Source organism: Conger conger, chromosome 19 (assembly GCF_963514075.1).
Source record: "Conger conger chromosome 19, fConCon1.1, whole genome shotgun sequence".
Lineage (NCBI taxonomy): Eukaryota > Metazoa > Chordata > Actinopteri > Anguilliformes > Congridae > Conger > Conger conger.
In genome coordinates, this window is record NC_083778.1 from 6,237,772 (window position 1) to 6,260,691 (window position 22,920).

Sequence of the window (22,920 nt, forward strand, 5' to 3'; positions counted from 1 at the left end):
CTTTGAACAAACTCATCTGGAGACATATTCACTTTGAAACATTTTCTTGACTGAGTTGGTTATAAACTAGCTGGCTAACTTGCTACATCTCGTTTTAGATCTATACTGTACCATTTTAATAAACTACTTCACTTTGTAAACATGATCAGCAAACCTAAATTATATTTGCTAGCAAGCCCTCACTATCACCGTCTAAACGTAATTTTATAATTTTGCTGAAATTAACACACACAGCTGTCTCAGTCCTACACATAGGTATGCTGTGTCTGAATTGGCTCACTATTCACTCATCTCTAACTAGTGAATGTCCATATAGTGTTCTATATATCCATCCATCCATTATCTTAACCTGTTTATCCTGAACAGGATTAGCCTAACCTGCATGTCTTCAGACTGGGAAGAAACCGGAGTACCCGGAGGAAACCCACGTGCACACGGGGAGAACATGCAAAGTCCACACAGACAGGCCCTGGCCAACCGGGATTCGAACCCAGGACCTCCTTGCTGTGAGGCGGCAGTGCTACCCACTGCACCATCCGTGCCGCCATGTTCTATATAGTTTACTAAATAAACAGCAATGCCATTTCCCTCACATCTCCAAATCTCTCCATAAAATCTTCGCTCAGTCTAACTATCTTCAAAAGGAGTCGATAGATCTACACAGAGCTCTTCAACTTGTAAACAACTGCGAAAATCACTTTAAAATATTACAGTCAGATGAGGAGTTCCTTAACATGGATAAATTAGTAACAGGACCAAATACATGTGACAGGTGGGACATTAGGACATGAGTCTTCCCTCAGTCATCTGGTTTACCTAGACAAAGGGGGTACGTCACTTCACCTGTGCTGTTGTTACCTGCCTTGCGGTTGTGCAGAAGGGAAGCCAAGCAGCGCGGAAATGAAATTGCGCAGGTATCTTTTTCTCGCGGCTATTGGTGCAATGTATTAAGAATTGTAAATTTGTGCAGCTTGGATAGTTTTTTGTCAAGTAAGTCTCTGTGTCAGATTCATAAGTAAAACTAGAACATGGAAGGCTTATAGTTTGACAGCGTTGTTCATAGTTTCCCATCTCACAGCATTGAGTGGATGGCGATTTGATGCAAGCGGAGAGAATTGTTGGGTGGCAAATATTGAAACGGGGTAAGCGGTTTGTTCCGTCCCATTCTAGGTGAACATAAGCTTGCCTTGTGGTTTGGGGTTGTGTGTAAAAAATGAGGTTCTCTCTTTTTCATTTTCTTTTAAAATTATTATGTTTATGCTTGTGATGCAGGTTGCGTTTGGTTTAGGGCTTGCGTGGCAGCGGGAAAGTAATGTGATTAAATCTAACTCTCTTATGCCTTCGGTGTTTTGTGTGTTCTCCTCCTCCTGATTATGTAAGAGGTAGTGTGCCTTCAGTCACTGTTTTTCCCCGATTTATAATTTGAGTATTTTATTATCCTCTGATTTAGTAACGTGCCTTATCACCGCTTAAGATTTCTATTCAGGAGCGTGTAATAGCTGCGGGTCTACCAGGGGGTGGCGCATTATGAAAGAGGGGAGCAGGTAACCTGAATCGTGGGCCTCCTGAATGGTTTACAAACTCCGACTTGTCGCTGTGTTTTTATTTTATTTATTTTGTCTTTTCAATTCATACAAACCTACTTTAGGCTGGTGCCTTGGGCAGAGAGCAATAGCTAATTTGGGCAGACAGTATCTCTGTGTGATATCCCTACAATTTGCAGTGTAACACTGATTTAATCGGTTGATGGTGTATTTTGTTTGTTTGCCTATTAATTGTTACTTTACTATTCAATCACTACCTTGACCTGAAATTTACACAGTGTGATCTTTGAGAGTGCAGACTGCCATTGTCTAACCAATGTGTTTTTAATATTATTCATGAATTGTATAAATAAACAGATTTGTAATTTTCTAAGAATATAGGCGTCCATCTGATTAATATGATTAATTTGATTGAATAGCACCTGTGCGGGCCTCATCTGTGATTCTTTTAGTAGGGTTCTCTCACCCCTTATTGTGAGAGTGGTGTAAAAAACCTCAATTAACTGTAGCTGGCGCTCGAGCTACTGCAGGCCAAATACAGAAAATGCCGATGTTCGAGTAAGGAAAAAAGGAGAGGGTTTGATGAGTCAACTGATGAGCCCAGGTCAAATCCTCAGGCCCTTTTCAAAGTACAGACATACTTCCAGGTTCTTGACGCATTAACACAGACCAAGGAGAGATTTGCTGATGTGTGGGAAATGGCATCAAAATATCAAGCCTATTTCTTTGCCTCAGATTCAATATGATATATAAACGAGCTTGCAGCTTATTCTGGTGATGATGTCTGTACGTCAGATGTGCATGATACCATAAATATTTATTTTCGGAGCAAAATAATGAGTATGCGACAGGTCAGGTTTTAGCCTTCCTTATTGCTAATGACATAAATAGAGCATTCCCAATACTTGCAACATTGTATCACATTTATTTCACAATTCCTGTGAGCAGTGCGCAAGCAGAGCGCTCTTTCAGCAGGCTAAAGCTATTGACAACATACCTGCGCTAGACAATGACCGAGGAGCGTCTTTCACAGCTTGCACTTGTCTTTATCGGGAGAAGTGACAAAGAATATTGAATATCTGTCGGCATGATGCATGTTTGGTAGGCTATAGTGGATGTAAAACTAAACTAGAGATGTTCATTTCCTCAAGAAAATGTGGAGTGTGATTGCGGCAAATCGGTGGAATATTACATTACATGACATTAATGGCATTTGGCAGACGCTCTTATCCAGAGCGAAGTACAACAAAGTGCATACCCACAACCAGGGATAAGTGCGCTGAAAGACCCTAGAGGGAAGTACAATTTCAACTGCTACCTGTACAACAAAGATAAGGACCAGGGCCTATTTGAATTTTTTTTTTTTTTTTAACAAACAAATAAACAAACAAACAACAAAGCAAAAGTGACCAAACTTAACTAGCCAAACACTGCTTACCTAGCCAAACTAAAAATACCGATACACAAAAAAGTTAATCACAGAAAGACAACAATTAAGGTTCACAGGGAGGTAGGGAGGGACGGGGAGAGGTGCTGCTTGAAGAGGTGCGTGTTCAGTTTGCACTTGAAGGTGGGAAGAGATTCTACAGTTCTGAGTTCATTCCACCACTGTGGAGCCAGAACAGACAGTAGTCGTGAGCGTGAGGTGGAGGTTTGGAGAGGGGGAGGTGCCAAGCGGCCTGTGGAAGCTGAACGAAGAGGTCTGGCAGGGGAGTAGGATCTGATGATTTTTTGTAGGTAAGCTGGGGAAGACCCCTTAACTGCTTGGAAGGCTAGCACCAATGTTTTGAATTTGATGCGAGCCATGACAGGCAGCCAGTGGAGGGAAGTAAGCAGGGGGGTGACGTGTGAGTATTTGGGAAGGTTGAAGACCAGACGAGCTGCTGCATTCTGGATAAATTGGAGGGGTCTGATGGCGGACGCTGGGAGGCCAGCCAAGAGGGAATTGCAGTTGTCCAGGCGGGACAGAACCATCGCTTGGACCAGGAGCTGGGTTGAGTAGGGGGTGAGAAAGGGGTGGATTCTCTGTATGTTGTATAGGAAGAACCTGCATGACCGGGTCACCGCCGCAATGTTCTCGGAGAGGAACAGTCTGCTGTCCATCACCATGCCGAGGTTCCTTGCACTGGGTGATGGCGTGAGTGTGGTATCCCCGAGGGAAATGGACAGATCCAGGTGGGGAGAGTCCAGGGCTGTGCCACAGATGCCCGTTGCTGACAGGGCGGACAGGAGGATGGAGTGATCCACAGTGTCGAAGGCAGCAGAGAGATCTAGAAGAATGAGGACAGAGGAGAGGGAGGCTGCTCGTGCGGCATGGAGAGATTCACTGATGGAGAGGAGCGCGGTCTCTGTCGAGTGGCTCGATCTGAAGCCAGACTGATGGGGGTCTAACAGGTTGTTGTTAGAAACGGAAGAAGAAAGTTGACTAGACACGGCTCGTTCTATGGTTTTAGAAATAAAAGGAAGAGGAGATACCGGGCGGTACTTCTGGATGATGGAGGGATCCAGAGTAGGCTTTTTTAGCAGCGGAGTGATGTGGGCCCTCTTGGAGGATGCTGGAAAACAGCCAGAAGACAGGGACAAGGGAATGTCAGGTCTGATAGTCTGGAGAAGAGAAGAGGGGATAGGGTCAAGGGCACAGGTTGCAGGGCGGTGGGAGAGCAGGAGTTGAGAAACATCAGAGTCTGTAAGGGGGGTGAAAGTGGAAAAGGAAGGGATGGGCCTCCAGATGTCAGATATCCAAGGACTGGGAGGGGATGTGCGAGGTGGCTTTGAGACAGGGGGACAGAGAGAGCCAAAGGCGGAGGAGAGAGATGAAAGGAGGGTGGCAGATGCAGATGCACAGGCCATTGTGACATCATAGGCTATAGTGACATCACAGGTTATTGATCAAATCGGTGGAACAGTTTAATTATTTGCATTTACGAGCTTAGCAGAGCATTGGTATCGCTTGACATGGGAAGAGTGAGAGTCTGACATGGATGGCTGAATATATAAACCTAATAGTTTAATTTGTATATAGTCATATTAGAGTTATTGTTCAATTTAAATATAAATTTAAATTCATAAAGTGAATGTATCTTTTATATACCGTAAATTCTCAAATTGTAGCTGGGGTCTTTTATTTACTTAGGCTGCACAAAGCACAGGCCTTTATTTGGGGCAGGCTTGTATTCGAGGCAGGCCTTTATTTCTTATTAGGCTTCTGTTGTAGAATTTTATTCTTAGAAATAAAGTAAAAGGCTACACTTAAAGTGGGCCAACACTGTTCAACACTTCCTGTAACCGTTCAGAAATCAATTAGTGTAGGCGAATCAGGAACACCGTTTGGTAAGTCATAGTGTCAGTCTTAATAGACTCAAACACAATAAATCACATGCAAGTCCAGAATCCATAAAATAACAACTTGCCAGACACGCCTTCATGAACAATAACAAATTAGCGTAGATAACAGCAAGTTAAGGATCTTTTTTTCCTAAAGTGCGTTTTATTGTGAGACATGTGTTTCGTTTGGAGCAGCATACCGGTAGGCTATCAAAAGATTTTCGTTTTGGTTTGGGATTTAATTTACTTTTGGACTGTTTGATTCTATTGCTAAATGTTGGGACTGATGGGCACAGAAATCTGGGGGGTATTTGATGGTTCACTGTTAAGTTTTATGTAGTTGAAAGAGTGTCGGGATTTCCACCCGTCTGTTTATTGCGTAGCCAAGTAGCCTAAATTGAGTTTATTTACTTTCTATTAAATTCGTAGGCTGGAATGTCTCGCAGCAACAATTGTGTATAAATGTATACTGCTTCAGCCTTTGGCAAGCTACTCAGAAGGGGGCGGCAAGCGACTGGTAGCTTGAGAGCAACGTGTTGGAGACCCATGATGTAGGACAACGACTTTTCATTGGCAACAGTATTGAACCAACCAACAATATAAAATATTAAGAAGAGCTCTTTTATTTCATTGAGTTAAATCGAAACAATGTCTTCTAGTGCTCATGGACTGATAGCCCTACTGGTAGGCAATATTACCACGGCTTGTATTTGGGGGCCGGCCTTTATTTGTCCGAATCGACCAGGCTATTATCCGAGGCCCGGCTTCAAATAGAATCCCGGACACAATTTGAGGATTTACGGTAATGCTTTGTAAAATATTTTATTGATTCAAGTAAAGAGGGCGACGTGGATGGTGCAGTGGGTAGCACTGTCGCCTCACAGCAAGGAGGTCCTGGGTTTGAATCCCCGTCGGCCGGGGCCTCTCTGTGCAGAGTTTGCATGTTCTCTCCGTGTCTGCGAGGGTTTCCTCCGGGTACTCCAGTTTCCTCCCACAGTCCAAAGACATGCAGGTTAGTCTAAATTGCCCGTAGGTATGAGTGTGTGAGTGAATGGTGTGTGTTCCCTGTGATGGACTGGTGACCAGTGCAGGGTGTATTCCTGCCTTTCGCCCAATGTATGCTGGGATAGGCTCCAACTCCCCTGCGACCCTGTTCAGGATAAGCGAGTTAGGATAATGATTTAATGAATTAATTAATTCAAGTAAAGAGTCATCATTACCATATTTTCTTCTTTGTTTCTGAACAAATTTCTGGTTAATGGCACTACAAGTTTAAATTGTATGTGATGTCAGCATATTTTAACATAAGGGTCAATGACGTGACGTGTCCATTTTGGTGTCCGAAACATTTTTATAATAAAAAATATATATACTTTTAAATTAAAACTACACTATATCACTCAATTCTCTCATCTTTATTGACTAATAGCAGTATTTATTATGAGTAATGGAAATTTAAGGAGATATTGAGCTCAAAATGCCAAAATGTCATTCGGGATAACTGTCCGCACCTAAAATCAAAGTGTAAAAATGCTCCAAATGTTTGCATGGATGTGTCAACATATTGTGAGGATTCTGAACTTCATTTCATTTTTATGCGTGAAACATTTTTGTCCCCACATTGGGATTTTAGTTGCCATTCGGGATAACAGACATTCAGGAGCAATTTTACCATATAAGGCATTGTGATAGTCATGTGACAGAATGTTGCATCAGAAAGAAGATTCCCAAGACCCCCAGGCTGTGCAACAAGGTTAGTAAAGCTCTCCTAACATTTTTATAATTTGACCTTTTCGGCCACTGGTGCACTATGATACAAAATCCAGTGTCATACGGGACAACACTTAAAACACATTAAACCTGTTGTTTTATTTGAAATTTGCATATTTGATGTGAAAGATGACATTAAACGTTGTAGGTCAAGGTCATAGTTTTCCATAGGTTGCCAAGTAATTGCCTGTTAAATAAGTTCAAGTAGTTTGTTTGTCATTCGGGATAACGGTTTCTTTCTGTTATCCCACAATGACATTTGTTACTTCGAATGACACATGCATAGTTGTATTGTTTTTATGACTATTTTAAAGCTTGTAGGCATAAAGTATATATTTATATTTTGTATTAATAACATATTTAACACATCTCAGGGGTGCCAGTCGTATGCTACCATATCTGATAGCCTCCGCCATGATGAAAGAGCTGTGTGGGCACACCTTGAGCCTATTCTGAAGGAGGTGAAGGAGCAAAATCCCTCTGTCACCACTCTCCACTTCATGAGTGACGGTCCTGTGACGCAGTACAGGAATAAGAGGAACTTCTACCTTTTGGGGATTCAAAGAAATTACCTGGAACTACTCAGAAAAGGCCCATGGTAAAGGCGCTCCCGATGGAGTCGGTGGAGCAATCAAACGTTGTGCTGATGACATTGTGAAAATGGGAACAGATATCCAGACACCAAAGGATCTCTACTGCACACTACAGGAGAACACAAGCTCAACTATAAGGTACTTCTGGATATCTGAAGATGACGTGTCCAGACATGATGATGCAGTGCCAAGTCAGTTGCCAGTTGTTAAAGGCACCATGAAACTACATCAGGTTGCCTCACAAACCCCGGGGAAGATCAGTCACAGAGAGCTGTCCTGCTTTTGCAGCCGAGGAGGGAGCCATTGTAACTGCTATGGTCCAGTTGATGTGGACTTCAATCAAGAAGGATCTGAAGAGACTGCCTCCACAAGCTCAAACTCAACACGGTTCAACCAAGAAGGATCTGAAGAGACTGCCTCCACAAGCTCAAACTCAACACTGCAGCCCACAGAAAACAACACACCAGATTTAGTCGGTAAATTTGTTGTTGTGAAATACGATGACCAACTTTTTGTCGGACAAGTTCTTCATCTGGTGGAGAATGAAATTGAGGTGAGCTGCATGAGACAAACTGCCGGAAAGAACTCATTTATGTGGCCAGAAAAATGTGAAGTCATCTTTTACTACATGTCTGATGTGCAAGCAGTCATCTCAGAGCCAGAGCCATCCAACAATCGCAGCTCAAAACTATGCAGCCCAGACTGGAAAAAGAGATGATGTAAATGTGCAATGTAAGTGTAATGCTTAAACATATCAAATAAAGTTGAATGTTAAGTGTAATGAATGCGTCTACTCACTACTGATCATTTAAATTTGACAAGTTGCCTCTTACTTTGTATTAAATATAGAATGAGTAGCCCATTTAAATACACCGTTGTTGCTGAAACTACTTTTAGTGATCATCCCATGCAAAATCTCACAGTATGTCATTCGGCATAACGATGCCCGTCAGGCGGGATAACACAGATTTCTCTTGAAATATTACATAATTCAGTTTTCTTTAGTTGAGAATACAACAATAATCTTAACCCCTTTACTGGATTGCATTTTTTACTTTTCAGCATTACGTTTTGGGTGATAAACATCGACAAATGAGCCTGTGTCAGTAGAAAAGCCTACATTTCTGATATTAATTGCGATAGAATTTAGATTTCCTGAGCAGAACATGTTTGTTGATATCAAACTATGGATATCTATAAAGTATTGTATGCTGATAAAAATAAATAATCAAATTATTAGAAAATCCATTACTGTTATCCCGAATGACATTTTTGATGGGAAAAATCTAATTGTTAATAATTAAAATGCAAAATTACATTCTTAGAGAACAAAACTTGTTGAAATATATACACAACATTCTAATGAAGATAGAAAGAGCTTCAATTAGCATTTTTAACTCATTTAAATTTTTTCCCATTTTTAAACCTTTATTCGTCACTGACCCATAAACAAAATGCTTAAGAATGAAGGCATGTATTAGGGATTCATTTAACATTTTAAGACATCATCTGAACCCTCCTGGCCGGCTACTTTTTCTCTTTGGCCTACTACTTACATTTTTGGGGAACATTGTCCATTGAACATTGTCCAACATGCGGTCCCTTTCTGGAGCTACACTCCACCACTCCTGCTTCAGCGCGGCAACGACTGCAGTAACTGTCACCTGCCGTCCTCAGTGAAAGCTACGAGCCGTTGGGCACGTGCTCCTCACAATGTGAAATCCGTTGGCCTTTGAAATCATTTTCATTAAAAAGCAATGAGCAAGCATGGCTGCTTCTGTTTTCACTGGCAGGCTTCCAGAACAGAGACAAACCAGCAAACAAAACTGTATTTCTTCTAAGATTGTTCATAAAGATTCTAACTGCGACAACAGTGTTCCGACCATTTTTTACATTACATTAATGGCATTTGGCAGACGCTCTTATCCAGAGTGACGTACAACAAAGTGCATACCCACAACCAGGGATGAGTGCGCTGAAAGACCCTAGAGGGAAGTACAATTTCAAACGCTACCTGCACAAGAAAGATGAGGACCAGGGCATATTTGACTTTTTTATTTTTATTTACTTTATTTTATTTTTCTTCAAACCGTAACACCCAAATGTACATTTTAAATGTGAAAGTACCTATATGGACCATGGCACAGAATTGTCCATCTATCCTCAGAAACAATGAATAAATTGGTCGGAAGCTGGTGGGAAATCGTGAAAGGAGAACTAGCAGAGTCAAATTCTGGCAGGGAGTCAGACTTGTCCTCGACTATGTTTGTTTCCATTCTGTGTCGTGCATTTTAATTTTATTACTTCAAAAATAAAAATAATAAAAATAAAAATAAAGCAATATTGTTAATCAATTTCTAAAGTACTTATTGATGGTTATGAAATATCACATGTCCGGTCAGCAAAATTTCTTGGGATCTTAATTGATGAAACGTTAAACTGGAAAGATCATTGTTGCCATTTTGGCAGACGTTCTTATCCAGAGCGACCTACAGTTGATTAGCATGAGACAATCCTCCCCTTAAGCAATGCAGGGTTAAGGGCCTTGCTCAAGGACCCAGTAGCTGTGCGGATCGTATTGTGGCTACACCGGGATTCAAATCTTGCCTGTCCCAGTCATGGACCTTAACCACTTCGCTACAGGCGTCCTGTACACTTAACAAGAAGTAGAAGTAGAAGTAACAAGATCACCCATCATGCGTAAAATCCATCCTTGGCTTCACCAGTCCTGTCTTAACTACAGCCTCATTTCCCCTTATCTTCTATACCAGGGGTGTCAAACTCAAATACACAGTGGGCCAAAATTTAAAATTAAACAAAGCCGCGGGCCAACGTTGAACAAATTAACCTTTTAATATGGACCCAAACAAGTTTTGCTTTAACATTGAATGTGGAACAAGCAACGCTTATATAACTTTCAAATTTAAAAAAAAAACATATCAATGGCATATTAAATAAAATTTAAATACAAATTGTATGCCTCTTTTCTATTTGCAGCCTTCTGAGGTAAATATCAAAATAAACTTTTTCCACAGGCTAATAAATTTGAAAATAAAATAACAACAATGAATGAATCAACCATTCAGGCCTTGGAGTAGCAAGAAAAAGTGCATAAAGAAAACGTTAATTATTGCTCAGTTTGCGACACACTGATCTAATCTGATGTGCCCAAGCCAGATACCTGGCATCTTTTCTTGGATGCTAGTTCATCAATGTCTGGGCTCAGGCTCTGAGCTGAGGAAACCCTCAGTATCGAACGAAGGTGTTCATCCTTCATCTCTCCTGTGAGATGTTTTCGTCATCTTCATCAAGGAGAAAAGTTGCTCACATAGATAAGTGCTGCCAAACATGGAGAGCAATTGAGCAGCTTGGGTGCGGAGCTGAGGCATTGTGTCAGGGATGAACTGTGGAAACTGTGCGGCGCCAACAGCATCATACTTTGACTTCAGCGTGTCATTACACTGGAGTTCAATCAGCTCCATTTGGAGGTTGGTTGGTGCGTTTTCCACATCAACTGCGAAGGGATTACTAAGCAGTTCAAATCTACATTTCTGTACATCAAAGTCGGCAAATCGGCGGCACGGATGGTGCAGTGGGTAGCACTGCCGCCTCACAGCAAGGAGGTCCTGGGTTCGAATCCCCGTCGGCCGGGGCCTCTCTGTGCAGAGTTTGCATGTTCTCCCCGTGTCTGCGTGGGTTTCCTCCGGGTACTCCGGTTTCCTCCCACAGTCCAAAGACATGCACGTTAGGCTGATTGGAGAGTCTAAATTGTCCGTAGGTATGAGTGTGTGAGTGAATGGTGTGTGTGCCCTGTGATAGACTGGCGACCTGTCCAGGGTGTATTCCTGCCTTTCGCCCAATGTATGCTGGGATAGGCTCCAGCCCCCTGCGACCCTGATCAGGATAAGCGGGTTCAGATAATGGATGGATGGATGGATGGAAAGTCGGCAAATCGCCGGCTAAACTCAGCGCCGAGTACACTGAGTTTTTCAGCAAACTGCGCACACGGCGGTTCCATCAATGTTAAATGCTGGACCCCGACGGCACCGAAAAACAGGCAGATTTCACTGCCATTCCATTGTTTACATTTATGGAGATCGAAAATGGTGACGCAACAATAGCTTTAACTGGTTTACTTCACGCGCTCATACATGGCAGTTGATGGCAGTTCGAACTGTCAAAAGTGTGACTGTAGCCAGGTCAATATTTTTGCTGGGTACTCGGTATGTCCAGCCTTATAAGTCCAAAGTCCCTGGTTACTTTTTAATAGTTTCAATGGATTTTGACAATACACATGTCAGACTTCAATCATGTTAACGCTCTCGAGCGTGCGTCAAAGTTTAGGTAGCAAATAACAGTGCTGTATCCTTCTGACGTCATTTACATAGCTACAGAACTGTCCGATCACGCCGAATCACTGATAGCAACAGGATGAATTAATGACGATTCAGAAAATGTATAACTTTTAAAGATTTAAATAAATCCTATGGTGGGATTTTTTCCATTTATGGACGGTACGACAGAAAATTCCGGTGCCGTCGAACTTAATCGAATGCTTTTATTTATATCGTTCGAATGACCAAGTGCCGTTAAAAAGCAAATTGTATGGCTTTGTGCTATTCGCGTATGCTAGCTACATCATGCTAACATCGTACAGGGACCAGTAAAGGCTTAGAACACACTAGCACTTAGTTATTGTGAGTTTGATCACCTCTACTGTGAAATAAAAGTGGACAAATTACGTTTTCTGTGAGAAATGTATAGAATCTATACTGTAATATTGCATGGGCCGCCACATACCCCACCTCTCTTCACAGAATCTCCATTTTGCAGAAATGAGTTGTAAGACTAATTGCTCTAACCGTTATGAGCCATCATCCCCACTTTTTGCTCAATTGAATTTACTGTCCATTTGTTATATGAACATTCAAATAACATGCTCTTTCAGCTACAATATTTGCATCACCCAGAATCCCTGCCAAAACCTTGCCAGGATCTATTCTGCCTTAATTTGCAAGTTCACACACATAGCACTAGATATACCAACAATATTCATCTCCCTCTCTTTCACTCCTCTCCACTACTCGTCTTTATTCAAATCATCAACACCTATGGTGGCTTACCGTGCGCTGAACATTACTGCTGCCTTAGAGGTATGGAGAATATTTTTTTTAAACAATAAAACTAAATAAAAACTTGCTGAGATTACAGGATGAACCTGGAATCCCCCCTTTCTCCCCCTTAATCCCACACATGAGCTGTGCTGTATGTTTTGACATGTTGATCCATCAGATTACTCAGCCTTTCACTTACAACAAATTCATTTTTTATTTGACAGTTTATCTTTGGAAATAATAATAGTGAATTAAATTAAATAAAACATATAAGTGAGGAGTTTTTGCAGCTTATGTTCTGGATTCAGAACCTTAAATGACGGCACAAGCAGGATTCCAACATTATAATCACATTTTCAGTTGCCTGACAATTGTATTGCACTTTATTCTGACTAGAATGATGAAGTATGAAAATATGCTGTCAATAATCAACATGAATAATGACATAATACTCACACGACCTTCCTGCAGTTCCTGACGACTGGTACCAGTCTGTGACAACCTGCTTCTGATGGCTTGTAGGTCTTCAAGTCAAACTCATCCAGGATCTCCTCTGACATCAGTAACACAAAGGCCAGAGCTGAACATTGGTGGGGTTCCAGCTTTTTATGAGAAAGTTTTCCTGATCTCAAGAAATTCTGGATTTCCTTCACTGCAGAGTTGTCATTCAGTTCATTCAGACAGTGGAACAGATTGATGGTCCTCTCTGCTGAAGATTCATCTTTGATCATCCTCTTAATGTACTGGACTGTTTTCTTGATGCTCTCTGATCTGCTTTCTCTCTGTTTCCGTTGTCTCTTACATTTTTTCATCATCTTCCTCAATCTACCTCCATCAGATCCTTTTCCTGCCAGTTTATGGTGGTCTGTCTGGGTCAGTAGTCCTCCTAAGAGCAGCTGAATGGAGTCCAGAGAGAGGCCGAGAAGGTATCTGAGGAAAAGGTCCAGGTGTCCATTCTTACTCTGTAAGGCCTGATCCACTGCAGTCTCATGTAACTCAGACAGCTGCACTCTGCCCCTGTGACGTTTTGATTCTTCTGTTCTGAGCACATTTCTGTTCTCATTTACACATGAATAAAACACAAACAAGGCGGCCAGATACTCCTGAATGCTCAGATGCACAAAGCAGTAGACCTTCTCCTGACACCCATGCACCTCTTTAAAGATCTCTGTGCACACCCCAGAGTACACTGAAGCTTCACTGGCATCAATGCCACTGTCTCTCAAGTCCTCTTCATAGAATATCAGATTGTCCTTTTCCAGCTGTACAAAAGCCAGCTCCCCCAGTTTCAGGATGATTTCTGTGTCATCAAGATATTTCAGATTCTTCACTTTTGTCTGAATGAGCAGGAAGTGTGTGTACATTTCAGTCAGAGTTTTGGGCAGATCTCCACTCTCTACTTTACCCAACATTGTCTCCAGAACAGTAGCAGAAATCCAGCAGAAGACTGGTATGTGACACATGATGTAGAGACTCCTGGATGACTGGATGTGTGAGATAATTCTGCTGGCCTGGTTCTGATCTCTGATTCTCTTTCTGAAGTACTCCTCCTTCTGTGCATCATTGAACCCTCGTATCTCTGTCACCTGGTGGATGCACTCAGGAGGGATCTGATTGGCTGCTGCAGGTCGGGAGGTGATCCAGAGGCGAGCAGAGTGAAACAGATTCCCCTTAATGAGGTTGGTCAGCAGCACATCCACTGATGATGACTTTGTTATATCACAGCAGATCTCATTGCTTTGGAACTGTAGAGGGAGTCGACACTCATCCAGACCATCAAAGATAAACACAACTTTAACTTCATCACCTTCAACACTTTTGATCTCTTTCAGTTGTGGAAAGTAGTGCTGCAGAAGTTGCATCAGACTGAATGCTTCTTCCTTCTTCCGATTCAGATCTCGGAAAGGAAGAGTGAAGATGAAATCAACGTCCTGATTGGCTTTTCCTTCTGCCCAGTCCAGAATGAACTTCTGCACAGAGACGGTTTTCCCAATGCCAGCGATGCCTTTTGTAAGCACAGTTTTGATGCGTTTCTCTTGTCCAGATAAAGGCTTAAAGATGTCATTGCAGAGGATTGGAGTCTCCTGGGTGGTTTGTCGCTTGGATGCTGTCTCAATCTGTCTGACCTCATGCTCATTATTCACCTCCCCACTTCCCCCCTCTGTGATGTAGATCTCTGTATAGATCTCATTGAAGAGAGTTGTGTTGCCCGGCTCTACTAAACATTCATCAAATATGCATTCAAACTTCGTCTTCAGATCGGTTTTCAGTTCCTGCTGGGCTGTTTTAATAGATTCATCTGAAGAGAGGAAATATGATAAATAATTGTATTTAAAATAAGATCAACATTTCCCATTCAATAATAGATTGATGGAAAAGATGGAAAAAAAATCTTATGCAGTGAGTTTTCGAAGTATTTTACACACATCACAGTGCTGCATTCCTTTAACAGTGTAACACACCTCTCTCACAGTATTACAGACCTCTCAATGATAATCAATCACAAACAAAACTAATGAGCAAAAAGTACATACTGTTGCACTTGTACAATAAGAGTGAAGGAAAAAAACTGATGAAAGATGAAAACTGATAATGGTTTCAATTGTCCTTTTCCATTTCATTTCTCAGGATAATGCAGTGGATCCTTGTGGTAAATACCGTCTTAAAAGGTCACACAGTCATTTTAAAATCTGTTCTGCCCTGAATATGAACTCAGGACAGTCTGTCTGATGGGACAGTGCTTTAGTTACTGCACAAACTCAGAACAGTCTGTCTAAATGGACAGTGCTTTAGTTGTCTGACTTTTGAGGACAAGGTTCCCGCATTGATTCCCCTTCAGAGACATTTAATCTTCGGTGCAATCACTAATTCAGGCTATAATTTCATTTAAATGCCTTTGTGAACATGTTGTTCATGATGTTTTCTAGATATAAGATTATCAAGGTAAAGCATTATCATGAAAGTGTGAATTCTATAAATCAGAACATTGCACTGTGAGATCTGTTTGCTAAACTCATGTCAGTACTCTAATGGACACACAGTAGCAATGAGAGAGAACTTACTGTGCTGCTCTCTCTCCAGTGAGTCAGTGAGATCCTTCTGCTTCATGTTCCTCAGGATGTGGAGTGTGATCTTCAGAGAACTCTCACTGCCACATATCTCCAGCATCTTCTCAACAATGTACAGGACCTCAGGATCCTCCTGCTCTCTCTCACTGCATTCTGGGTAATCATGGCTTTGATGACTCTTGAACGATTCCTTCATCTTCATGAACTTCTCCAGCACAGAAAGATCTTCAGACATAGTCTTAAAGCATTCTGGGCAGTCCTGACTCAGATGGCTCTGAAACAGGTTCAACTTTCCTTTCTTCTTCTGCTCCACCAGAGTGTGCAGGAGATACTGAAATAAACACATGAAGAGGTGTGCTGTATCAGTGTGAAATAAACACATGAGGAGGTGTGCTGTATCAGTGTGAAATAAACACTCAATGCACTACAACCATTGCCTTGTGTCACATGCTTTTGATGGCCAGAAAAGGGACATATAATTGGAGACACCAAATCCACAGCAGTGCCAAATGCTCATGATTGAAGTGTAGCTTTTGTTCCCGTTTGAAGACTTTGTAGACATATGAAGTGTGATAAATAATTATTTTGCTCAGAATTGAGTTGCTCTGTGCAGTGCATTCAGTAAATGCTCACGGTGAGCTGAATGCTTCTGGTTTAAAAGGCTCTGTTTGGAGGCTTACTCTGCTGCCGTGTTCGAGACCAGAAAACTTTCTGTGAGCCACGCAGGGCCAGGACATTTACATTTACATTTACATTTTAGTCATTTGGCAGACGCTTTTAATACAAAGCGACTTACAAGTGCATAGGTTCTACCATAAGTCAGAGCATAACATCCAGAAACTAGCAAAATACACAGGAAATGCTGTTCTAAACATAGTTGTCATCAGAATTATTATTATTATTATTATTTTATTTTTTTTTGGGGGGGGGGGGGGGGGGTTAGACAAGGATAGGGATATCAGAAAGGAGGGGCAGGGGAAATCAGGAGGGAGGACTAAGGTAGAGTTTGAAAAGGTGGGTTTTGAGTCTGCGTCGAAATAGGGGGAGGGATTCTGCTGTTCTGACAGTGTGACAGTGGTAGGCAGGTCATTCCACCACTGAGGAACCAGAACGGAAAACAGGCGTGAACGTGCAGCTCGACCGCCAGGTGCACGTAGAGAGGGAACCGTAAGGCGACCAGAGCTGGCAGACCGGAGTGGTCTAGCTGGGGAGTAGGGAGTGATCAGGGATTGTATGTAAGGTGGGGCAGTCCCCTTAGCAGCCTGAAAGGCCAACACTAGGGCCTTGAAACGGATGCGTGCGGCAATGGGAAGCCAGTGGAGGCCAATGAGAAGCGGGGTGACATGAGCCGACCTGGGCTGACTGGTGATCAGGCGGGCTGCAGCATTCTGGACCAGCTGGAGGGGCTTGATGGCACACGCTGGGAGACCGGCTAGGAGGGAGTTGCAGTAATCCAGGCGGGAAATGACGAGCGCCTGGACTAGGAGCTGGGTGGCTTTCTCAGTCAGGAGATGACGGATACGGCGTATATTCTACAGAAAGAACCTGCAGGTTCTGGCAGTGGAGGATACTTGTGGAGCCAGGGTGAGGCAGTTATCAAGAGTCACCCCAAGATTCTTTGCCGTACGGGAGGAGGAAACTACAAAGTCCTCAACAGTCAATGAGAGGTCGATTGACGGAGAGGACTTAGCAGGGATGTAGAGAAGCTCAGTTTTGGCAAGGTTGAGCTTCAGGTGATGGGAAGTCATCCACGCAGAGATATCAGCCAAGCAGGCAGAGATCTGTGTGGTGATTTGGGTGTCGGGGGGGAAGGAAATGAAGAGTTGGGTGTCATCAGCGTAGGAGTGATAAGAAAAGCCGTGGGAAGAGATAACAGAACCAAGAGACATGGTGTATAGCGAGAAGAGGAGAGGCCCAAGAACCGAGCCCTGCGGGACTCCAGTTCGTAGGGGTTGAGGGTCGGAGACTGCGCCCCTCCAAGTCACCTGGTAGGAGCGACCAGAGAGGTAGGAGGAAAACCAAGCGAGTGCAGAACCTGTGACACCCATCCCAGACAGCGATGAGAGCAGAATCTCATGGTTGACTGTATCGAAGGCGGCCGACAGGTCGAGGAAGATGAGGACAGAGGAGAGGGATTTTGCTTTAGCAGAGTGGAGTGCCTCAGTGACCGCGAGCAGGGCGGTTTCAGTGGAGTGGCCACTCTTGAAGCCAGACTGGTTGGGGTGGGGTCATGGAGATTGTGGTGGAGAAGATAAGTGGACAGTTGGGAGCAGACCGCCCGTTCCAGGGTTTTAGCGAGAAAGGGAAGAAGAGAGACAGGCCGGTAGTTGTTCAGGGCAGAGGGGTCAAGAGTAGGTTTTTAATAATAATAGCCTGAGCAGGGTGCAAAGTATTGGCTCCTCCTACAACAAAAGCTGTGGCCTGCCAGCCAGTAAAACAATAGCCTAACTTAATAGCCTAGCTTACCTGAGAGAAACAAACACCTAACCCAGTTTCACTGAATCTAAATAAACACCACTTGTAACAGCTAACAAACAAACAAGTACACAACAGAACACTATAATGACAACTAAACTGAATTTAGAATCAGCAAGCAAACAAATAATACTTAACTAATCCAGGAGAAAATGCAACCAACCCACTGCAGAACAATAATGCACACCACTGCAGAACTGGATAAGAGATTAAGGTGTGTTGTGTTGCTGTTGTCTTTTCAGGACTTAGAAAGTAGCACATTAGCACTAGGACTAGCGCTTCATGTCTCCTTGTGCCAAAGAAGACACAAATGTTTTAATGTTCACATTAAATGTTTAAATGAAAAGCGGGTTGATTTGCATGCATGCATGCATGAGATGTGCATGGTTATGAGTATATTTGGCAAAGGTGGAGCATGTTATTAATGTTAAGTACAAAAAAGGCACTTGCGAAAATATTCATGATATCCAGTGCGGTCCAGAAGTCTGAGACCACATTGACAATCAGGGAATTATTTTTCATTTTATTGTGGAAATTAAGTTTTCAGATTTTGAACATTATAAAACAAATTAATGTTACTTAAAAGTTATGCAAGAACTACTTGAAGACCAAAGAAAAGCAAGGATTGCTGCATAATCCACAATCACCTGACCTCAACCTCAATTTATGGGGAAACTTGAAGACAAAAACCAAGCATTCAGTAACATCACAAGTTGCTCTTTGAAGTCCAAGACAGCTCATGAGCATGTTGTCATTAAGGCAAGGGGACATACCAAATACCAAGAAATTATGAAACTTTTCACTCAAATTGTTATACTGATAATATAGTTTGTAATTAAAACATTTGTATTGAAAAAGAAAATAATGCAAAATAGAAGCATTACATACCACTATATGTTTGAATTTGATTTACAGTACACAGAAAATAACTGATAAAAAAAATAATGAAGTTATGAGGAAGAAGATCTCACACCTGTTTTGGGGAAGATAATTTCTCTGAACTCTTCTCTTCTAAAGAGCTCGACTCCAGTGACTGCAGGACCCTGTGAACAAAACAGTTAAACTCATCCTCTGACTGCAGCTCTAACTCACAGCACATCTGAATATGACATAATACACCTCACATATACCTGAATAGAGCCATTGTTGTTTAAATAGAATTGAAAGGAAAACACCAATATTTTGGGAAATACACATTTTTTACAACTTACCCAGCAGATGAGATGTTCAATTTCATTTTCATATAACCTCATAACCTCATAACACAACTGTTCTGGAATTTGTTACCATTGTAATTACGAAGCCATTGACGATATTTTTCCCTATTATTAAAAGTGAGACAACAAAACGTTGCGCTGTGAAATGGGCAATTTACGCCGCAGTTATTTGAAATAATTGCCGTTTGTGTCAAAACGAAGCGTACGATCCAAAATAGAAAAAAAACATCAAATATATTGAAAAAAGCGTAATAAATCTTTTTTTTAATTACTTTAAGTTTTTATCCACATGGGGTTTTTTTTTTTTAAATAACCTAGCATACACTTTGCCTAAATCGCACCATTTTATTGACAGTTTCCGGTTTAGCGAATTAAGCGTGTTATTGCGATTCAACTAAAATTCCCAATCCTCCCCAAACCCCTTAACTTTTAGCTTCTACTCTCTCCATCCCACTGCACACAGGCTACTTACTCCGTACTTTTATTCTAATTTATTTCTTCTTTTACCGCCTCTTCTTTATCCTCCGTGTTCAAAATGACGATGAGCTTGAAATACTTTGTTTCTCTTTTGCATTACCCCCCCCCCCCCATTCTTTTTTCTGTGGCTGAAGGATTTCACTTTGTTAGATTTTCTTCATTAGAATCTTTAAGGTCAACTACACGTTTCAAGTTTTTCAACTGCACATTAGTCCATAAATACATCATTTTTTTGTCATTTGACAAAAAAGAACAGGCTCGCAAGAAAATGTTCATGGAAAACATCCAAAGATGGCGAAAACCAATTATTAATCAAAGCAGATCATTATTTGTTAAGTAGCCTCATTCAGCCTATCGGTGTCAGTAGCCTACCTCCTTCAAAGTGAAGAAATACACCTTCCAGCAACTCTGAAGCTGTTATTTACAAAAGTTATCATGTGCATTTGAAATACACGTGCAGGAAAATATATTTTTCAATGAGAGATGTTGTTTTCAGAGAAGTTCTACCTTTTAAAACTACCTTCAGAAGGTTCACAGATCACTGTGTTCAACCAGTGGAAGACGGAAGAGGATACATGTGTGTTCAGCGGTTATAGTTCCAACCGTCTAACTTCACCAAAAACAACATCTCTCGTTTTAACTTTTAACCTGCACGTGTATTTCTAATACACATGATACCTCATGTAAATAAAACAGCTTCAGAGTTGCTGAAAGGGGTATTTCTTCACGATGAAGGAGGTAGGCTACTGACATCTTTAGGCTTCAAGTCCTATTGCTAAGCTAACATGTTATGCTAACATGGAAACCGAGCCAGAGAATGCACAAAAATTTAAATGATATCAAACACCTCGAGTCTGAGTAAGTCGGGAAAATGGTATATTTCCCGAAATATTGGTGTTTTCCTTTAACAATTGACAATTTGAACAGGTTTAATTACCTTTGATCACCTGTGAACTCTCCTCTGAAGAAGAGTGGTGGTTCCATTGAATGATCACTCTTCGTAGACAGACAGCTGGGTACAGGTGACCCTGCTCTTTCTACCTGGACCCTGTGAACAAAACATGGAGACAGAGCTTCCAGTTAAACTCATCCTCTTACTGCAGCTCTAACTCACAGCACATGGAGACAGAGCTTCCAGTAAATACTCAATCAATCAATACATTTTTATTTGTATCTCGTTTTCAACAAAGGGGCTTTGTCGCAAAGCAGCTTTACAGAGAACTGGCCCCCAAGAGTACACCCCTGGCAACAGTGGCAAGGACTCCCTGGCTAATAGGAAGAAACCTTGAGCAGAACCTGACTCAGTGGGGGAACCCATCTGCCTCTGGTTGACACCGGTTTACTATAAAAATGGTTGAAAATATAAGCAGATTAATTGTAGTACACGAATGTCCAATCTGAATTCATTAATTACTCACAGCACATTAATACAACATTAAGTCATGCATTTATACCTCTCAGTAATGTGGGACCATTGATAATGTTGAAGAAGTGTTTCTTTATAATAGAAGTGTATTATAAAAATAACGCCAGTGCTCAGCTATACATTGACTGTCTGACATGAAGAATGTATTTTCTTAATGATTCAATAGACTCAACCAAAATTACACATTTCTCAGATCATACATTTATTGAGTGAAATTAGGCATCACAATTATTGCACCCCCTGTATTCAGGATGTTAGACACCCTCCCCTTGCAAGGATAACAGGGTCTTTTTCTGTAATGTCTTATAAGACTGGAGAACACATGGGGAGGGATCTTAGACCCTTCCTCCATCCACAATCTTTCCAGATCTTTGATATTTTCATGTGTGATTATCCAGGTTTTTGGGTAAAATGTCCTGGTACTTCATAATGCTATTGCTATGGACAAGGGCCCCAGGACCAGTGGGAGCAAAACAGCCCCAATACATTAACGATCCACTATCGTATCTACCCCAGATATGATGCTCTTTTCTGTATATTAATCCTTAAATCAACACCAAACCTAGGCCCAGCCAAAGAGCTCTAATGTCATCTCATGTGACCACACTAGACAAGGCCATTAAGGAAATTATAGCTGCTTTTTTTTTATTGCTCCCAATAAAGCCATTCATCCTGAATCAATTCCAAATAGTCTTTTGGCATGGAGGCAGTGTCTAATAGTAGACATGAAATTCTGATTGGAGCAATTAATTGTAGATTTGGAAACTTGGTGACCTGAAGATGGAACCAAGTTGTCTAATTCTCTAACTCTGGCCACTGGATTTTTCTTGCTCGCTGTGCCATCTACCTACCTTTGGATGTGGATAGCATAAACTAACACTCTACTGGTGCATAGCATACACTATTCCTATAACTTCTTAATTCTTAATGAAATATATCAGGTATGTGAATACTTGTTTACTGTTTGACTGATTGCCTGATTTCTGAAGGACACCAACCCTTTGTTTCTTTTGTTTTATACCCCAGTGAAACAGGAAGCCATGAAAAGCCACAACACACTTCCGTAGGACTGAGATGAACTTCATCTCATGTCAACATGGTGGTGTTGATTTCACTTTGTTAGATTTTCTTCATTAGAATCTTTAAGGGTCAACTACACGTTTCGTGTTTTTCAACTGCACATTAGTCCATAAATACATCACATTTGACAAAAAAGAACAGGCTCGCAAGAAAATGTTCATGGAAAACATCCAAAGATGGCGAAAACCAATTATTAATCAAAGCAGATCATTATTTGTTAAGTAGCCTCATTCAGCCTATCGGTGTCAGTAGCCTACCTCCTTCAAAGTGAAGAAATACACCTTCCAGCAACTCTGAAGCTGTTATTTACAAAAGTTATCATGTGCATTTGAAATACACGTGCAGGAAAATATATTTTTCAATGAGAGATGTTGTTTTCAGAGAAGTTCTACCTTTTAAAACTACCTTCAGAAGGTTCACAGATCACTGTGTTCAACCAGTGGAAGACGGAAGAGGATACATGTGTGTTCAGCGGTTATAGTTCCAACCGTCTAACTTCACCAAAAACAACATCTCTCGTTTTAACTTTTAACCTGCACGTGTATTTCTAATACACATGATACCTCATGTAAATAAAACAGCTTCAGAGTTGCTGAAAGGGGTATTTCTTCACGATGAAGGAGGTAGGCTACTGACATCTTTAGGCTTCAAGTCCTATTGCTAAGCTAACATGTTATGCTAACATGGAAACCGAGCCAGAGAATGCACAAAAATTTAAATGATATCAAACACCTCGAGTCTGAGTAAGTCGGGAAAATGGTATATTTCCCGAAATATTGGTGTTTTCCTTTAACAATTGACAATTTGAACAGGTTTAATTACCTTTGATCAC

At 41.5% G+C, this 22,920-nt stretch overlaps 1 protein-coding gene across 1 annotated transcript in view; it reads right to left on the bottom strand.

Annotated features, from left to right (window-relative positions):
- LOC133119397 (NACHT, LRR and PYD domains-containing protein 12-like) overlaps nt 1-15,653 on the bottom strand; it is a gene marked incomplete at its 3' end in the record, with an annotated part of 39,131 nt that extends 23,478 nt beyond the window's left edge. The window contains exons 1-3 of the mRNA XM_061229988.1: nt 15,408-15,653; nt 13,219-14,626; nt 12,802-13,131 (exon numbers count right to left, since the gene is read on the bottom strand). Coding sequence (XP_061085972.1) covers nt 12,802-13,131; nt 13,219-14,626; nt 15,408-15,648 — 1,979 coding nt within the window. The remainder of the gene's footprint in view (nt 1-12,801; nt 13,132-13,218; nt 14,627-15,407) is intronic.
- Nucleotides 15,654-22,920: the final 7,267 nt, after the last annotated feature.